Source organism: Lepeophtheirus salmonis, chromosome 11 (assembly GCF_016086655.4).
Source record: "Lepeophtheirus salmonis chromosome 11, UVic_Lsal_1.4, whole genome shotgun sequence".
Classification (NCBI taxonomy): Eukaryota; Metazoa; Arthropoda; class Copepoda; order Siphonostomatoida; family Caligidae; genus Lepeophtheirus; species Lepeophtheirus salmonis.
The window spans coordinates 7,419,760-7,435,435 of NC_052141.2; the positions used below are offsets into that span (position 1 = coordinate 7,419,760).

Here is a 15,676-nt window from a genome sequence, read left to right on the forward strand (position 1 = left end):
AGGATTTGTCTGAAAATTGAGTCTGAATTATATTTGTTTTCTTCGATGAACATCCGTCAATTTATATAAACAAAATATTGTTGTCAACCTTTTGGATATGTTGCAAATTGGATATAAGGACGCCGAAATTGATCTTCATAATAATTTTTTTAAAGGGTTTTAGCGGGCCTAAAATAAGTATCTTAAATCAAATAAAGGTTGTAAACTATCGATAAAATTCTTGCGTATCATAATTCATCCCACAATTTTGAATAATAAGACCATAATTGACTCAAATATGTCAATGAAATATTAGGCTGTATGTACACTGTACAGGGTCCACGGAAAGTACTGTTAAATTAACTTTATATAATAAAATTATATCTAAGGTTGTAATATATTATGTTTAAACTCTAGTTGCGTCTAAACTAGATCAAAACAAATAGTTTTGAATAAAACCACAGTTGTATTAACCACAATGGAAGTCAAGAGAGAGGCTATGATTAAAGAGTACTTGAAGGGCAAAATCTCAACCATCCATCCTGAAGAGCCTGGAAGTCAACTCCATGCTCATCAAGAGAACCATTGAGAGGTACGAGGAGACTCAATCTAGCAAGGACATATCCAAATCAGGCTGAACAAGGTCATATAGGACGCCCGGAGTCGTCAAGGCAAGGTTTGCAAGAAATCCCAGGAGGAACCTCACCAAGATGGCCAGGGATTTCATTATGGGTGCAACAACAATGAGATAACTTATCCGAGATTACTTTTGGATGTATCCCTACAAATTGAAGAGGCAACAGCACCTGTCCAGCGAGCTCAAGGCTAAACGACTTGAGAGAAGCAATGCAATTCTTCCAAAGCTGAGGACTGGCACGGCTCCTAACATTGTGGTCATTGATGAGAAGCCTTTCACTGTAGAACAGGGTATTAACCCCTAAAATGATCAGATATATGTTTTGTACAAGTTGCAATTTTGTACCAGTTCCATTATAAAAATTATACAAGTTTAAATCAAAAAATGAGACAAAACATTTTATATGAAGATTTAACAGAAAACTTCTTACAAAGATGAAATAATAATATAATGATCAATAAATGTTGATACTGAAATTACTAATTGACAAGTAATCTGTCACACATTATAAGTTCAATGTCCACAGATAAATTTTTTGTTCGTAGATATATAATTTTAATAGATCAAAAATGAAAATGTGCTATAATTAAACAGGACATTTGTAGATAAATAAATTATAAATTCTACAAAATCGCAACTTTAATACAACAGTCCACATATATATACATTATGTGACTTGTAACATAATTAGTGATGGAAATCGTGTGTATATTGGGCATGTAAAAAAAGAAAATAAATAAATAAAAATAAACCAAAAATCGCCTGGAAACTCTTAAAATTTGAATAACTTTTTTGGTGGAGATCAGGTACAATCAGCTCTGACAAGGGAAAAAAATGCACAAAAAAAAAAGATTTTACTGTATATTTTATAAAATTAAAGTAATTTCAATTCAGCTCCTGTGTTTTTATTGGTGCAATTTATGAAAATCTGTTAATTGCTTCAATTCCTATAAATATACAAAAAAATATTTTTTGAACTCATTTTCACAATTTGAAATTAGCATGCTTCTTTGAATGCAAATAACTCTGCGAATAATGGTGATTGAGAGCTTAAATTGGCGTTATCAGATCCAAAGGTTAAACAAGAATTATAAATTGATGCAGTTTGTCCAAATCAAGTAATTGTAACCGGATTTATTGCAGAAAACAACATTTTTAAGACCATAGTAGAATCGCCAATAACTAATGAACTAATCAAATAATCATCTACAAGTATAAAATAAGATATGTTGCCAATTAAATTTTGCATATCTTTGTTAAAAATTACTGTTCCTCTAAAACCTCTAAATGGAAAGTTATTTAAAGAGAGAAAAAAAATATTTAAAAAAATGAAAAAATCACCCCGTATTAAAATACCTAAGTGTGTTGTATGGACAATGGAACGTCCCTTATCTGATATGATTGTCAAAACTATGTACACCAAAATTTTAAATGTGTACTATTATTATAAAACAAATATAAAACTCTTCCGCAGTTTATAAAACTTTTTTTATAACGTTTTTGATTAGGTAAGTTTGCTGCACACGTAAAAATATAATAAATTAGTTATTTTAATGGTAGAATCACATAATATTGGTAATTAAAATGACTCATGCTGTAATTAAATAAGGCATTATGACACATACAACTTGGTAGTTGTACAATCTGCTTATGCAAGTTCCAGCTTTTTGCACAATATATATAGGTATTTAAAATGACCTTTCAAATATTAAAAAAACAAAACCAAAAACCTAAGTCATGATACTTTAAAACATATACATCCATTAATTGCAAAGTAAGCGTATATCATTTTTTTCTAGGGCAAGGGTTTTTGCATATGATTATGAATATTAAAGCCTACACACGAAGGGCATTTTTTGAATGTACAATTTATAGGTAGTTGAAAATAAATAATACAAAATTAGCTATTTTTTTAAAAGCAAACGATTGATAAATAATATTAATAATTATGATTATTCGTCAAAAGGTGAAACTTCAAGCAATTACATCAATTACTGTGCAAATAAGACGCGTTAGGGAATTATTATTCGTATTTACAAAGGCCTTTGGTATAGAGACAAATCCCATTGTTGATAGCCCACATTCATTCTTGTATATCTTCCAACATAATGTGTTTTATATTGTTCATGAAATTGCGTTTTTGAATAAAATTATGTGTATGCGTGTTTTTGTGTAATCCTGACATTTTGCACAGTTAACAATAGATCAAGTGTGGTCGTTAAATTTGGAACTTTTTTTGGTGTATGTTATACGATGTTTAAAAGGTAATAATGTGGTGAGATACATTAATCACTCATAAGATTCCTTCTTAGTCTTATAAACTCAATTTAAGTAGATTTGATAATGTGTATAATGGATCCAAAATAGGCTTACCTATGCGGCTAAGTAGTAATACATTTTCTCAAGAAGTGAATCCTTCCAATTCAGAACTGACTATTTTAATTGAGCATAATTGAAGAAGACACCATTTTCGGGCTCAAAGTTGATGTTTTTAATGCACAAAATGGACAAATTTCAAATATATCTTGATTAAACTAAATCAAACGGCTTTACGAATAAAAAGACTGAACATCTGCATTGAGTACTCCTTCATGCAAATGATGAGCAGTGATATTAAATAAAATCAATGTTATATGTACTAAAAGATGGCTAGATTTGTATAATTTTTTCGATCGATTTGGGACAAGAAAAGTTATATAATTATAGAAAAATATCTAGTTATTTCCATTGTAATAGTTAATTTCTATCTACAACACGGAAATAAAATTGTATAACGATGTAATAACAATCAGTAAAAAGTAAGGTACTTTTATTTGTCGGTCCCATTTTGTCATCCAATACTTCACTGTTGGCCTTAATATTAATGAAAAAAAGGATTTCAATTGTTATAAAACTTGGTTGTTTAGGCCCCCAAAATAACCAAGATCAACAATGCTGACGTCGCGCAATATTTAATATACATTGTATTTGATTCAATTATAGGCTTTGTATTCAGTTTGTGGGATGAGTTAAAATGCCCAAAAACTTTAGACATAGTTTAGAACAGGGGACACTCAATTTTTTTTGGGGTGTTAGTCAATATGAGACTAATATATATATCGCATCAATTTGCTTGTGAATTCTGAATTTAAAGTTTGCATCCAGACTGGTTCTAGCACTCCTCATGATCTGATGGAAGTGTTCATGAGTGACATTAGTACGATATTCATTTTTCACCACATTCATCTCCAAGAAAAAAAGTCTTATATTTTGAATAAATCCAAATATAGGATCAAACTGAGGGAACACTAAAATGTGTGGTTGGATCAATTTTACTATGAAAAATTTAATGTGGATGTAATGTTGGTTGATGTAAAAGCGTGTGATAATAAAAGGTGGATATTATCGAGTACTGGTAGAAATAATTAGTTGCAATTGATTCCCTTCCGATGGATGATTGTGAAATGCATGTGAGACTTGCCATAAAAACACGATTTAGGCTAATTATACTAACCTCAAATGCATTCATTGTTATTAAATAATTTTCACAGACCCTACGAAACGCACTTGTGGGCTGGGTATTACTTTAGTTTTTGAATAAAAGTTGATTGAAAGGATACTTAAAAAGTATTAATATTAATACAATCCTATACTGAAACATATGAATATATAGTCCCTACATTGCACTGATAAATACCGGTGTTCTTACCTAGCTGGAGTGGCGACTTTGTAGCATGCATAAGAGAGGGCATAATATCCCATATCTGAGGATTTGAGTTTATCGATGTACTCTTGTGACAACCCAGCACTTTCGAGAAAGCCCGCAATGTCTACACCTGACTTGGCCAAAAAATAGAAACTTCCGAACCAAAATACGCTTGTACTCACATGTACGGGAAGAAGTACGTACCAGTAGTTCTTCCACATTTCCTTGAAGCGTTGACTAAGACTTTGAGCTAGAATACATGATAATAAGGGCTCAATTATAATTCAATCATCAGTTACAAAAAGGATTCATAGTTAAAAAATATATAATTATTAAGTGGATATTTAAAAATTAAAATAGATGTAAGTTCACTATGACGTCATCTTGGCTCAAAATTACAATTATAAATGAAGTAAGTCACGTGCTACTATGAAGTAATTGTTCACATAATAAGAAAAAAAATTTGAATTATACCGGATTTTTTGGAGTCATCCGAATACTTTGCAACAAAGTCGAACTGAACAACTGAAGGATGAATGGCTTTGACAGTCGAAATGTTAAGAAAGACTCGCGAAGAGGGGCTGTAAGCCCCTTTTTTGGATAAAAAGAGGAGAGTGGAGAGTGCCCTCATGGCTGATTTTGTGATGCGGAGGTTGAGAGACTACTCAGAGCTTCTATTTTTCTTACATCATAGTCAATATTTAGATTGAAACCCTTATAGAAATAGGGATGCACTCAATTTGACGTTGACAGTTCTGAGTTTACAATCTATTACATATTTTGAGCTTTTTATTTTTAAAATGGATTACAAAATGTATAGAAAAACAGTCCATAGTTGCACACTTGTTAATGACATGATTCATGTCTCAATGAAGGCCATTCATCTAGTTATAAATTAAATGATTCATAATGATTTTGTATTTAAATCTCTTATTACATCTATACGTCATTTGCATCCATAAATGAATGAGTTAAAATCCTATAAAACATTGATTGCTAGCTATGCAATATTAATTAACTATGTTTTATATATAAGAATTATGAAGAACGCCTTTGAATTACACAATTGGATTGAATTAGAAATATATAAAATATTAAATGCATGTGATTTGATTGGCTGTTTCTCGTTAGAGCGACTGAGGAGGAGTAAGGCATAGAAAATGAAAGGTGACAAGGTATACGACAGTATGTTCCATTATTTACAGCTGTTTACTTGTGCCTAAAAAGTCCATTGTAAATAGCCAAAACAGCCATCAATTTAATAGGCTGATTTTTTCCTTTTGAAATTTATAAAATATAAAAATCAGACTCAATGCAACAGCTCTATACAACTTTTGAAAATATGAATATTTATTCTTTTTCTATTATACAAAGCCAACCAGCCAAGTAAAACCCCTTGTCACCTATATACATTTTCTTTCTCTTGAAGCTGAGCTGAACTTGAACATCAAATGAGAGGTGTGACGTCATTGACCTTCTTCTCTTTCTTTCGAATTGTTTTCTCTAAACTGCTAGTAGCTCATAACTCATAAGTCATAAGTAATAAATTAATATGTAAATGTTGTGTGGACAGAATATCACTACAACTACTTACTTTGAGCACAGCCGCAGCTTAGTTTGTACACACTACGACGGTTATTTAATAATGAATCGAAATGGGTGAATTGGTGCAGGATCTCTTATTGGCTACGTCCTCTTCTTCCACTTCCTCCTCCGTGGGCATTACTCAAGGTTCTCCAGCTCTCGCTGGCGGTGATCGACCCCCTTCCCCTGCTCGATTAGCATATAGTTCAGACAAACATCCACGAAGTACACTCGGAGAACTCAATCTCATTCGGAAGCATCAAGGACTCTGTGATGTACTCATCAATGTGGGATCTCGTCGAATATATGCTCACAAGTAAAGAACTCTTTCTCTCTCTCGATCCACGATTCATTCATTCCATTTGGAAGTCATTGAGCATATTTTGTAGGATTCTTCCTTTGTTTCATATATGTAGATAGTTGGTGCGTCAACTGAGAAAACAAGGCAGAATGATATTTCTCATAATTGATTTTACAAATCATCCTTAAACTCTATCAACAAATTATTCTTATTAACCCTTTGGGTGTATCGCTAATTGCACTTAAAGATACAATTCTTAGGTATCTTATCATCCCACAAATTTGAATATAAAGCCCCCTATAATTGACTAAAAATGTCTATGAAATATTGGGCTCGATTGAAGATTGAGAGCCAAATGGTCATAAAGCAAAAATTAGAAATATTGCCTATATGTCATCCTAGAAGTCTAATATTTAATGTTAATACTTCAAAACCGAGAAATTCAGACTGTTGAAATCATTTTTTTTTTTTTTTTTTTTTTTTGAAAAATAGGAAACCACATTTATTCATAATTAGAAAATGAGTTACGACAATTTGATTGCGATTTTCTTCTTTTCTTGATCCCTATTCAAAATTGCTTCTATGTTGACGCCCCGTATAATTAGAAATATCAATATCATATATATGGTATCAATTAAATATTCACTTTTATTAATATATCTTTTTTTTACATTATTGATTAATATTTACATTTAATTTTCTTTGTTCAATAAGAATGGATTGTAATACTGAGGTCCTCTTCTACTTTCAGAGTGATATTAGCAGCATGCTCTCCCTACTTCCGAGCCATGTTTACGGGAGAACTGGCAGAGAGTCGTCAAACGGAAGTGACGATAAGGGATGTGGACGAAAATGCAATGGAACTCCTAGTGGACTTTTGCTATACATCCTTCATAACAGTCGAAGAGTCCAATGTTCAAACCCTTCTCCCTGCAGCATGTCTCCTTCAATTACAAGAAATCCAAGATGTGTGTTGTGAGTTCCTAAAAAGACAGTTAGATCCCTCTAATTGCCTGGGTATACGAGCTTTTGCGGATACTCATGCCTGTCGGGATTTATTACATATCGCAGAGAAATTCACGCAGCATAAATTTCCTGAGGTTCGAAATTATTAATATTATTATTTCAAAGTATTTGAAATCATACTTTTTATTGACATGATTTATTAAACAGGTTGTAGAACACGAAGAATTCCGACTTTTACCCTTAAATCAATTAATAGACATTTGCTCGAGTGACGAACTCAATGTGAGATCCGAAGAGCAAGTATATCACGCAGTTATGGCATGGGTTCAATATAACTTAGACGATAGAAGACAACATCTTGCGACTGTAATAATGATTTAAGCTCCATGTGTTTCTCAATTGTACCACTATATAAGTTCATTTCCTCAAACTTTAATAGGCTCTCAAATACGTTCGAATGCCACTTTTATCTCCCAAGTTCCTAGTAGGGACTGTTGGTGCAGATCTGCTTATCAAATCAGATGATTCCTGTCGTGACTTACTGGATGAAGCAAAGGACTATTTACTCCTTCCACAAGAGAGGCCTCGTATGCAGGGCCCGCGAACAAGACCTCGTAAACCAATTAGAAGAGGTGAAATACTCTTTGCTGTTGGAGGTTGGTGCTCTGGAGATGCTATTAATTCCGTTGAAAAGTATGATCCTCAAACCGAAGACTGGAAAATTGTGTCATCAACGAGTAAGCGTCGATGTGGTGTAGGTGTAGCCGTATTAAATGATCTCCTTTATGCTGTTGGTGGGCATGATGGGCAGTCCTACTTGAATTCTATAGAAAGGTTCTTATTTACATACATATTACAATTTTAAAGATAGAAATGAAAAACTGAATATTTGACGATAGGTATGATCCTCAAACCAATCAATGGTCCGCTGATGTAGCCCCAACATCTAGTTGTAGAACCTCTGTTGGTGTTGCCGTGTTGGATGGGTATCTCTATGCTGTAGGTGGACAAGATGGTGTATCATGTTTGAATCACGTTGAGAAATATGATCCCAAAGAAAATAAATGGACTAGAGTAGCTTCAATGATGACGAGACGTTTAGGAGTTGCAGTGGCTGTTTTAAATGGCTATTTATATGCAATCGGAGGATCCGATGGTCAAAGTCCTCTTAATACAGTTGAAAGGTATGTTGTGTTCTTGAATGACAATAGTTTGAGAATAGGACTAGAAGACTTTTCTATTCTCTAGGTATGATCCTCGAACAAACAAATGGACAATCGTAGCTCCCATGTCAACTAGAAGAAAACATTTAGGCTGTGCCGTTTTTAATAACATGATATATGCTGGTAAGACGAAGTTTTAACGTTATCATTATTTTTTGTATGTTTCCAAGTTACTTACATTGAGTAGGATTCATTACCTATTTTTTAAAGATTGATAAAAAAATTAATGGGAATGAGTACTCATTACCTTACGAATTTGTATCTCTTAGTCAGTAATTAATAATGATACTACATAAATACGATTTAATCTTCCTCATGACGACTTTTTCATTTAATATTATATTATTTTTTTTCTTTCTTTCATAGTGGGAGGAAGGGATGAAGCAACGGAGCTATCATCTGCTGAACGATACAACCCAGTCAAAAATACGTGGAGTCCCATTGTAGCAATGATGTCTCGACGAAGTGGGGTAAGTTGTAAAACAAATTTAAATTGATTTGTACAAGTGTGAGCAACAATATTTGTGGACTTTATTGCCATGGGAGATAAATGATTCGGCAACTATTTTAGTTAGTTTTTTCTTTAAAATTGTATTCCATAAGTTTTTTCAAAATCAACACATTAATTGAAGGAGAAAAATGCTCCCATTAACAGCATACACAGGAAGTTTGTTGCCATCTTTTAACATTTGGGGGAGGGATTCGCCCCAAAAATGATTAACACCGTAATACACTTAAATAATTTGGTTTATTACATATATATGATACATTTTTTGGGGTTGTTTCCAGATAGTGCTATGCCAGTCCTTATTTAGGACTGAAGACTGTAGTCCCGTCCATTTCACTCTTGGTCATTTAAGCGGTAATGATGAATGATTAATCTTAACAAAAAAATCAACATATTTATTACAATAGAACCTAGCTATTAATCAACAACAATGAATTTGAAAAAATTTAACTATTCTGTACACAAATGTAACTTTCTAACAATGAAACATTAACAAGTAGGAAAAAACTGCTACTATTACATGATTCGTTAGGCTTCAGACTCTGATTTGGGAAGTGTGGCAAGGGGTGTAAAAGAGGGCGGTGATGTGGAGATGGGAGTGGGTTGTGCGACATCCACACTGTCAAGCATTGGTATAATTAAAACTTCTTTTGCCATTAGATCATATTTAATAACATAGGTAGTGAATCTACGACAGAGGTGTGTCTCTGCCTCAAAGGCATCAAAAAGTACTCTATGATGGAAGTAAGCGTGGCTAAAGATGCGATAAACCCGTCGACAGACAGAAGCTAGTTTGGCAACAAAGCACTCTTTGATGGAAATACGAGATGGAAAATATTTATTGGAGTTGAGAAGACAGGCCGCACCATCCAAGGTGTGCCGGGTGTAGTCAATGGCAGGACATTCTTTGGGAGTTTTATGTGCGGCACAAAGGAAGATCCATTGCTCTGTGGCTGTCATTTGCGTGCACATCTTCGGATTGCACTCTCCTTGGAGAAGAACGGCGAGCCCATTCAACTCCATGGAAAATTGTCTTAAATGCTCATATTTCCAAACCCCTTCATCTTGGGTCTCGGGAGACTTAAGAATGGCTTCAACGTCAGAGACATCCCTTCTAATCGTCTGTTGTATGTATTGTTGGACAGCCAAAGTGGAGTCCATGTCTTCAAAGTCGAGGTTCGGCCATTGGTTAAAATCTGTAGTTTTAGTTCCAGGGAAATTTCCACGGAAAATGACCTTTGGGCTATCCGTGGGAGGTGCTGATGTCGTGGAATCCGCGACGGCTGCTGCCATTTTATCTTGGTTGATTGGTCTTACAATATTACAAAGGATATAGCTAAATTATATTATTGTGAATGAATGTGTTGTGTGTTTTTGACAACCTCCTTATTTCTACATAACCACTGGACTATTATTATATACAGAGAATTAAGAAGAGGAGAGTTACACGACCCGGCCAGCTGCAGTAATAGATGGATGAGCAAGAGAGGAAAAGAGAAAAGAAAGAACATTTATCCACGCAACCTAACAATTATGGTTCTTCCTACAAAATAGAGATGTTGTACGTCTTATGGTTGTAAATAATATGACCTACCAGTGGGGCTCAAAAAGAAGAAATGAAGTATTATCATTGTAATCCTAACAATTTGAAGAATGTTTGGGAGAAAAACAGCTCATCTGTCATGACGTTTTATTAGATAAGCTGAGAGTAGAGATAGGACTGGTCGCGGACCGGGTATGCTATAAGCAATCATGTAAATCCGGTGTGTTTTTTAGCTGGCCAGTTAATTTGTAATTGATAGTAATTGAAAGAACGAATTTTCTTTTCCTTAGTAGTTGCCATTATTATTTAATTACTGAGTAGTGAACATCCTTTGCTAAATAGATTCAATTATATTCAAAATCTGTTTGAACGTTCGTGTGTGCTCATAAAAGACGAAGCATAATCCTGAGGATTTGTTGCATAGTTATGATTGTAAGTCCCTGTTGGACTCAGAATAGAATTGGGTATCAACATCGGAGTAATTCTAGCAGCATGTCCTTGCTTACATCATTTTCTCCTTCCTCTCTTGTCAGAGCTGATTGTAGCTGATCTAATGAAACGCCATGGGCATTATACCTTCTCTCCTCTAAAACACTCTTCAAATTGTTGAGACTCAATTCTACTCTTGAGTCCATTAACTCTGCAACAAATTTCAAGGTTACTCCCCATCTTTTATGAGAAAAATATTTTGTCGAACATTCAATCAGATTTTGAATATAATTGAATGTAATATGAAAAGAAGTACTATTAAGGAGTTAAATAATAATGACGACAGCTGAGGAAAATAAATTCATTCTTCAGATTACCAATTCTAAAAAACAAACAAACAAAAAAAACACCCGGGCTAGCCAGTATATATACCGGATTTTTATCAAGATAAATAAGACCGTTTTTTATAATTCGATCTACATCTTCTTATAGGATTAACTTTCTTTAATCCTTTTAAGTATAATCTAATTTATGCTAATGATGTAGATATTAGCAATTAGTCTTTATGTATTTTCATACTATTTTAGGATAGTATGGAAAAAAAAGAAATCTAAATTTGTACTCACTTGATTCCTCAGTTGAACCGTCCATTTTTTTATTTTTTTTTGCTATAGTCACGACCAAAATATTTATAGTACCTAAGAAACAAATGTATTTGGTTATTAGTGTTGTGTTTTGGTCGGAAAATCCTGGACCCGTCCAAGATCGTTATTATCTTTAAAGGACTTACTATTTTAGCCCTTTAAAAAAGTTGGTTCTGATCTCATCTCTGAGAAAAATACAGTATAGGAATCTGTTTTACAACAACAAAAATTGCTCTCATTTAAAATTATGTCTATACCGATTCAATCGATGAATTTTTAATGCCGTCATTTGTGTTCCAAAATTTTGTATATCTTAGATTTATGTTGTGTCGGTTCTAATTAAATTCAGTCTAGTCAAGTCTAATTCAGTACGGGTACTTAAGTGTCTTTTCTTGCAATTTTCCGTAAAAATGTCGATAGCTTATTAAGCCAAATAAGATATGAGGTTTGTATTAAAAGCATTGCACATATCTTGCAAAAAAACAAACAAAAAAAAAAAATGTTTTTACAGCGTTCCAAAATGGAAGCAAAAAATTGAGAAAATTTGATACATTCTTCAGTATTGCAACAGCCAAGGTAAAAAGGCGGAACAGGCGGCAAAAAAAAAAAAAAAAAAAATGTGCTGTGTATGGACTCAATACACTATCGAATGCAACAGCAAAGTGGTGGTTACAGCGATTCCGTTCTAATAATATGAGGCACGATCGAAAATGTTGATAAAATAATCAAAATCGTCTAGTTGGACCGGAATGTTAATTTTAATTATTTATTTTAATAAAATTGTCAAAAGAAAGCGAAAAACGCTCAGAATTTTTAACTTGACCTATTAGATTATTTTTTACTTAGTTATATAATTTATTATACTATGGTGGATAGGGGAAACATTTGGTAAAAAGATTGTGACCGAAGAAATCGGCTTAGGAAAAATCACTAAAGACCGAACCGAGAAAAAACATTCGGTCTGGGACCGAGTCTTTACACTAATTCTTATAATTTAAATAATAAAGTCATAACATTGAAGTATAAATTGCTTTTCAACCAAAATATTATACCATAATGATGAAGTTAATGACAGCTGCGTGCTATTTTTATAAAAATTTAACCGATTTCATTGAAACATATAAAAATGAAAAAAAAGAGGTAAAACTGAAATACATTCTTACTCTCGGAAAAAGTAAACGATGAGTGTGAAAAAATGTTGAAACTTCCTCCAATTAACAACAAATAATCCCCCCAAAAAACAGCCAAATGAAGGATTTCAATGATAAAATAAAATACGATATAATTAAGCTACACAATTAATCTAATCTCTCTCCCTCTCTTTTGCGTCTCCATTATCTTAAGAGGGAAGGGACATAGGCATACATATTCGGTGTGTCTACATAAAAACAATCTGGAACAAATTTATGATTTTACTTAATATATACAGGGTGATCCATAAGTCTTAGGATAGAAACTTTAACTACATATTTCTCATAGACTGGTATATATTTTTTAATTCTGTTTAGTGCATAAGATTAACGCATCGTTTATCTTTGTTTGTTGTTAAACAAACTTTTTTTTCTTCTAAAACGTGTTTTTGAGCCTATAACGGCATCATGAACACGAAGTGCGTATTCATTTGGAAGGAAAAATATAAAGTGACGTAAATCGTGTCGTTTTTTTTTGTTTTTTTTTGAGAATCTGAAGAATAAATTTTCTTTTGCAAAGCCATTGTCATTATTATCTAATTCCTGAGCTGTGAACTTCCTTTTCGACTACTTGCTGTCCTTGATAGACTCAGAGTAGAAATGGGATCGAGATAAGAGTAATTGACGGAAATGTCCTTGTTTATTTCCTTCTCCCTCGTCACAACTGTTTGTCACAGCTGCTCTCCTCCAAAATATGCTCCAAAATGTCGGGTGACGGTGTTGATTTTTTTTTTTTACATGCCCAAGACACTCAATTTTTATCACTATATATTAGTCACATAGTATGAGCTTTAGCTTACTACAAACGCTTGTGATTGAATGAGCCCTCATGTCATAATAAAACAGGCAGATACACTTTTCTTTATTAATATAGATCAAGGTTAATAGAAATACAAGGTTATACCATAACACTTTTCCGCCTGATGTTTGACTTCCACCACGCTTTTTCATAGTGACGTCAAAGAGTATATCTCTTACCAAGAATAGCTATATATCGCCTTTTTGACTGTTACAGTTAGACTACCGCTGCTATACTCTATGACGTCAAAGTAGGTCTGTCTTGTCCAGCAGTCGGTACGGTACATCAAATTGAAAATTTGACAAACACGATTACATGATTGTATTCCTGTTAACCTTGATACAAAAAAAAATGAATTTTACACTTTCTTCATTTTTTTGATTTTTGTTCTAGATCAGAGGTCGGTAACCCCCGACCTGCGGGCCTTATTGGCCTGCCCACTATCTTATCATGATATTATTATCTTATTATTTTTCATTTCTTTACAATAATTCCTGTAGTAAAAAATAAAGTTATTGTTTAAATAAATTATATTGAATCCTTGTTTTCTCTAAACACACAGAAAATTAATTACATATTCAATAACATGGTTTTCACCATGACTGCAGCGATAGCTGATTGGCCCTCTGCCATGGCACTACATAGCTTGCCGGCCCCTGTTCTAGATTGTTTCTATATTCAAGCACCACATATCATATAAGGTTTCGAACAACTAATGATCTTGACTTTTATCTTACTAGGTGGGACTGGCCGTTGTGAATGGTCAACTCTATGCTGTGGGAGGATTTGATGGTACAACCTATCTTAAAACAGTGGAGGTATTTGATCAAGAAGCGAATAACAATTGGAAAATATGTGGTTCCATGAACTATCGACGTCTCGGAGGCGGTGTTGGTGTCGTCAAAATGCCTCAAGTTGATCCGCATTTCTGGTAATGAACAAGTTGATGACTGTGTCTACATATTTTACCTCATATTTGGAGCACACAACAGCTTGGAAAGACAAAAAGCTAACGAAAAATAGGAAAAATTATAATCAAATTTTAATTTGCATAGTAAAGGATTATGACACGGAATTCTTATATAATTATGTTTATGATTATATAATTCATATATCCATATATATATATCTATATATTTATTTTATATTATTACACCTTTCTAACTTCATACATACATACATTCGTTTTAATAAACGAGTCTTCCTTGAAATTTGTTTTACTTATGAGTCTAGAGGTGATATCTTTTAAGCACGTCGGTACCTTTATTGTATCACGCAACCTTTCCTCCTAAAAGAAACAAAAAGGAAAAAAAGGCCCAAAATCATCTGGTAGTTAGTAAATAAGTCAATCATACCAACTGCCATTTATCTCTTTAAGTACTCCCTGACTATCATTATCTTACTATTTCTTCATCATTTTTAAAATGAATTACAATTTACAACAATCACTTGTATTAAATTACATTAGATGAATCTTAGTCAAAAGACGTGATATCACAATGAACTCTGCAAGACATAAAAAACAGAATTTTAGACGAATCAGAATTAGATATAGGAAAAAATATTCTTATACATGACGCTTTAAGTTTCTTAAATATCATTGTAGCGAAAAAAAGAGAGCAATGAGATGGCTGGAGCGAGACAGACGGTATCACTTAATAAAGACCTTTGTTAATATCAGCTCCCTGTGAAATGATTTCGGGTAGGGCTGCGGAGTCAGTACATACAATGCCCGACTTGGAGTGCAACACAGATGATTATTTTTTAATAACACTATGCAACATATTGAAGGTCTTGGAGCGGCTTCAGGCTGAAACCCGCATTTATAATTGTAAGTAAAGCTATAGAACCCGAATATTACTCTTAAATGTTTTAACCTTACAGGACTGGCCTTTAAAGTCTTTTTTTTTAAATCAAGTTTTTAGGGTATAACTATTATTCAGAGCCATATTTTAACATGAAAAAACGATAGATATGCAAATCAAAGTAAATAATAAATTGATAAAAACATTTCAACATTTAAAAAATGAATTATTAAATACTTTATCTTGATGACAATTAATAAAATATGTATATGACCACCAAAAAATCAAGTAAAATGAGGGGCCTTACATAGAAGATACTGTCTTTATTATTTGGTATTTAGATATATTTTCATCTTTACAGTTCTTCCATTTTCGAAATATAT

At 33.1% G+C, this 15,676-nt stretch overlaps 3 protein-coding genes across 4 annotated transcripts in view; 1 reads left to right on the plus strand and 2 right to left on the minus strand.

The window, feature by feature from the left end:
- The window catches only part of LOC121126465 (protein FAM210A), a 31,630-nt gene extending 26,651 nt beyond the window's left edge, over positions 1–4,979 (minus strand). Inside the window, exons 1-2 of the mRNA XM_040721792.2 lie at positions 4,776–4,979; positions 4,305–4,551 (exon numbers count right to left, since the gene is read on the minus strand). Coding sequence (XP_040577726.1) covers positions 4,305–4,551; positions 4,776–4,932 — 404 coding nt within the window. The 5' untranslated portion in view covers positions 4,933–4,979. The remainder of the gene's footprint in view (positions 1–4,304; positions 4,552–4,775) is intronic.
- Positions 4,980–5,732: 753 nt separating this feature from the next.
- Positions 5,733–14,496, plus strand: dbo (Kelch-like protein diablo). The gene is made up of 8 exons (XM_040721790.2): positions 5,733–6,201; positions 6,938–7,286; positions 7,360–7,518; positions 7,592–7,986; positions 8,052–8,336; positions 8,401–8,498; positions 8,742–8,845; positions 14,229–14,496. Exons 1-8 carry the CDS (start codon positions 5,957–5,959, stop codon positions 14,421–14,423), a joined length of 1,830 nt encoding a protein of 609 aa, XP_040577724.1. The 5' UTR covers positions 5,733–5,956; the 3' UTR covers positions 14,424–14,496.
- Positions 6,180–12,753, minus strand: LOC121126464 (MOB kinase activator 4). Of its 2 annotated transcripts, none has more exons than XR_011782265.1 (3): positions 12,663–12,753; positions 11,482–11,553; positions 6,180–6,317 (listed from the first exon to the last, which is right to left on the minus strand). XR_011782265.1 is itself a non-coding variant. In XM_071891797.1 (3 exons), exon 3 carries the CDS (start codon positions 10,174–10,176, stop codon positions 9,412–9,414), a length of 765 nt encoding a protein of 254 aa, XP_071747898.1. In that variant the 5' UTR covers positions 10,177–10,426; positions 10,478–11,553; positions 12,663–12,716; the 3' UTR covers positions 9,105–9,411. The 2 variants fall into 2 exon arrangements, 1 of the variants encoding a protein (XP_071747898.1); XM_071891797.1 differs by lacking the exon at positions 6,180–6,317 and adding an exon at positions 9,105–10,426 and having other exon boundaries at positions 10,478–11,553; positions 12,663–12,716.
- Positions 14,497–15,676: the final 1,180 nt, after the last annotated feature.

What these genes read in the sequence shown, in the direction of transcription:
- dbo (XM_040721790.2), top strand. Translation starts at nt 5,957, where the DNA reads ATGGGTGAATTGGTGCAGGATCTCTTATTGGCTACGTCCTCTTCTTCC. An exon ending in CGTCGAATATATGCTCACAA is followed by an intron (nt 6,202 to 6,937) that starts GTAAAGAACTCT and finishes TTCTACTTTCAG; the next exon opens with AGTGATATTAGCAGCATGCT. An exon ending in GAAGACAACATCTTGCGACT is followed by an intron (nt 7,519 to 7,591) that starts GTAATAATGATT and finishes AAACTTTAATAG; the next exon opens with GCTCTCAAATACGTTCGAAT.
- LOC121126464 (XM_071891797.1), bottom strand. Translation starts at nt 10,176, where the DNA reads ATGGCAGCAGCCGTCGCGGATTCCACGACATCAGCACCTCCCACGGAT.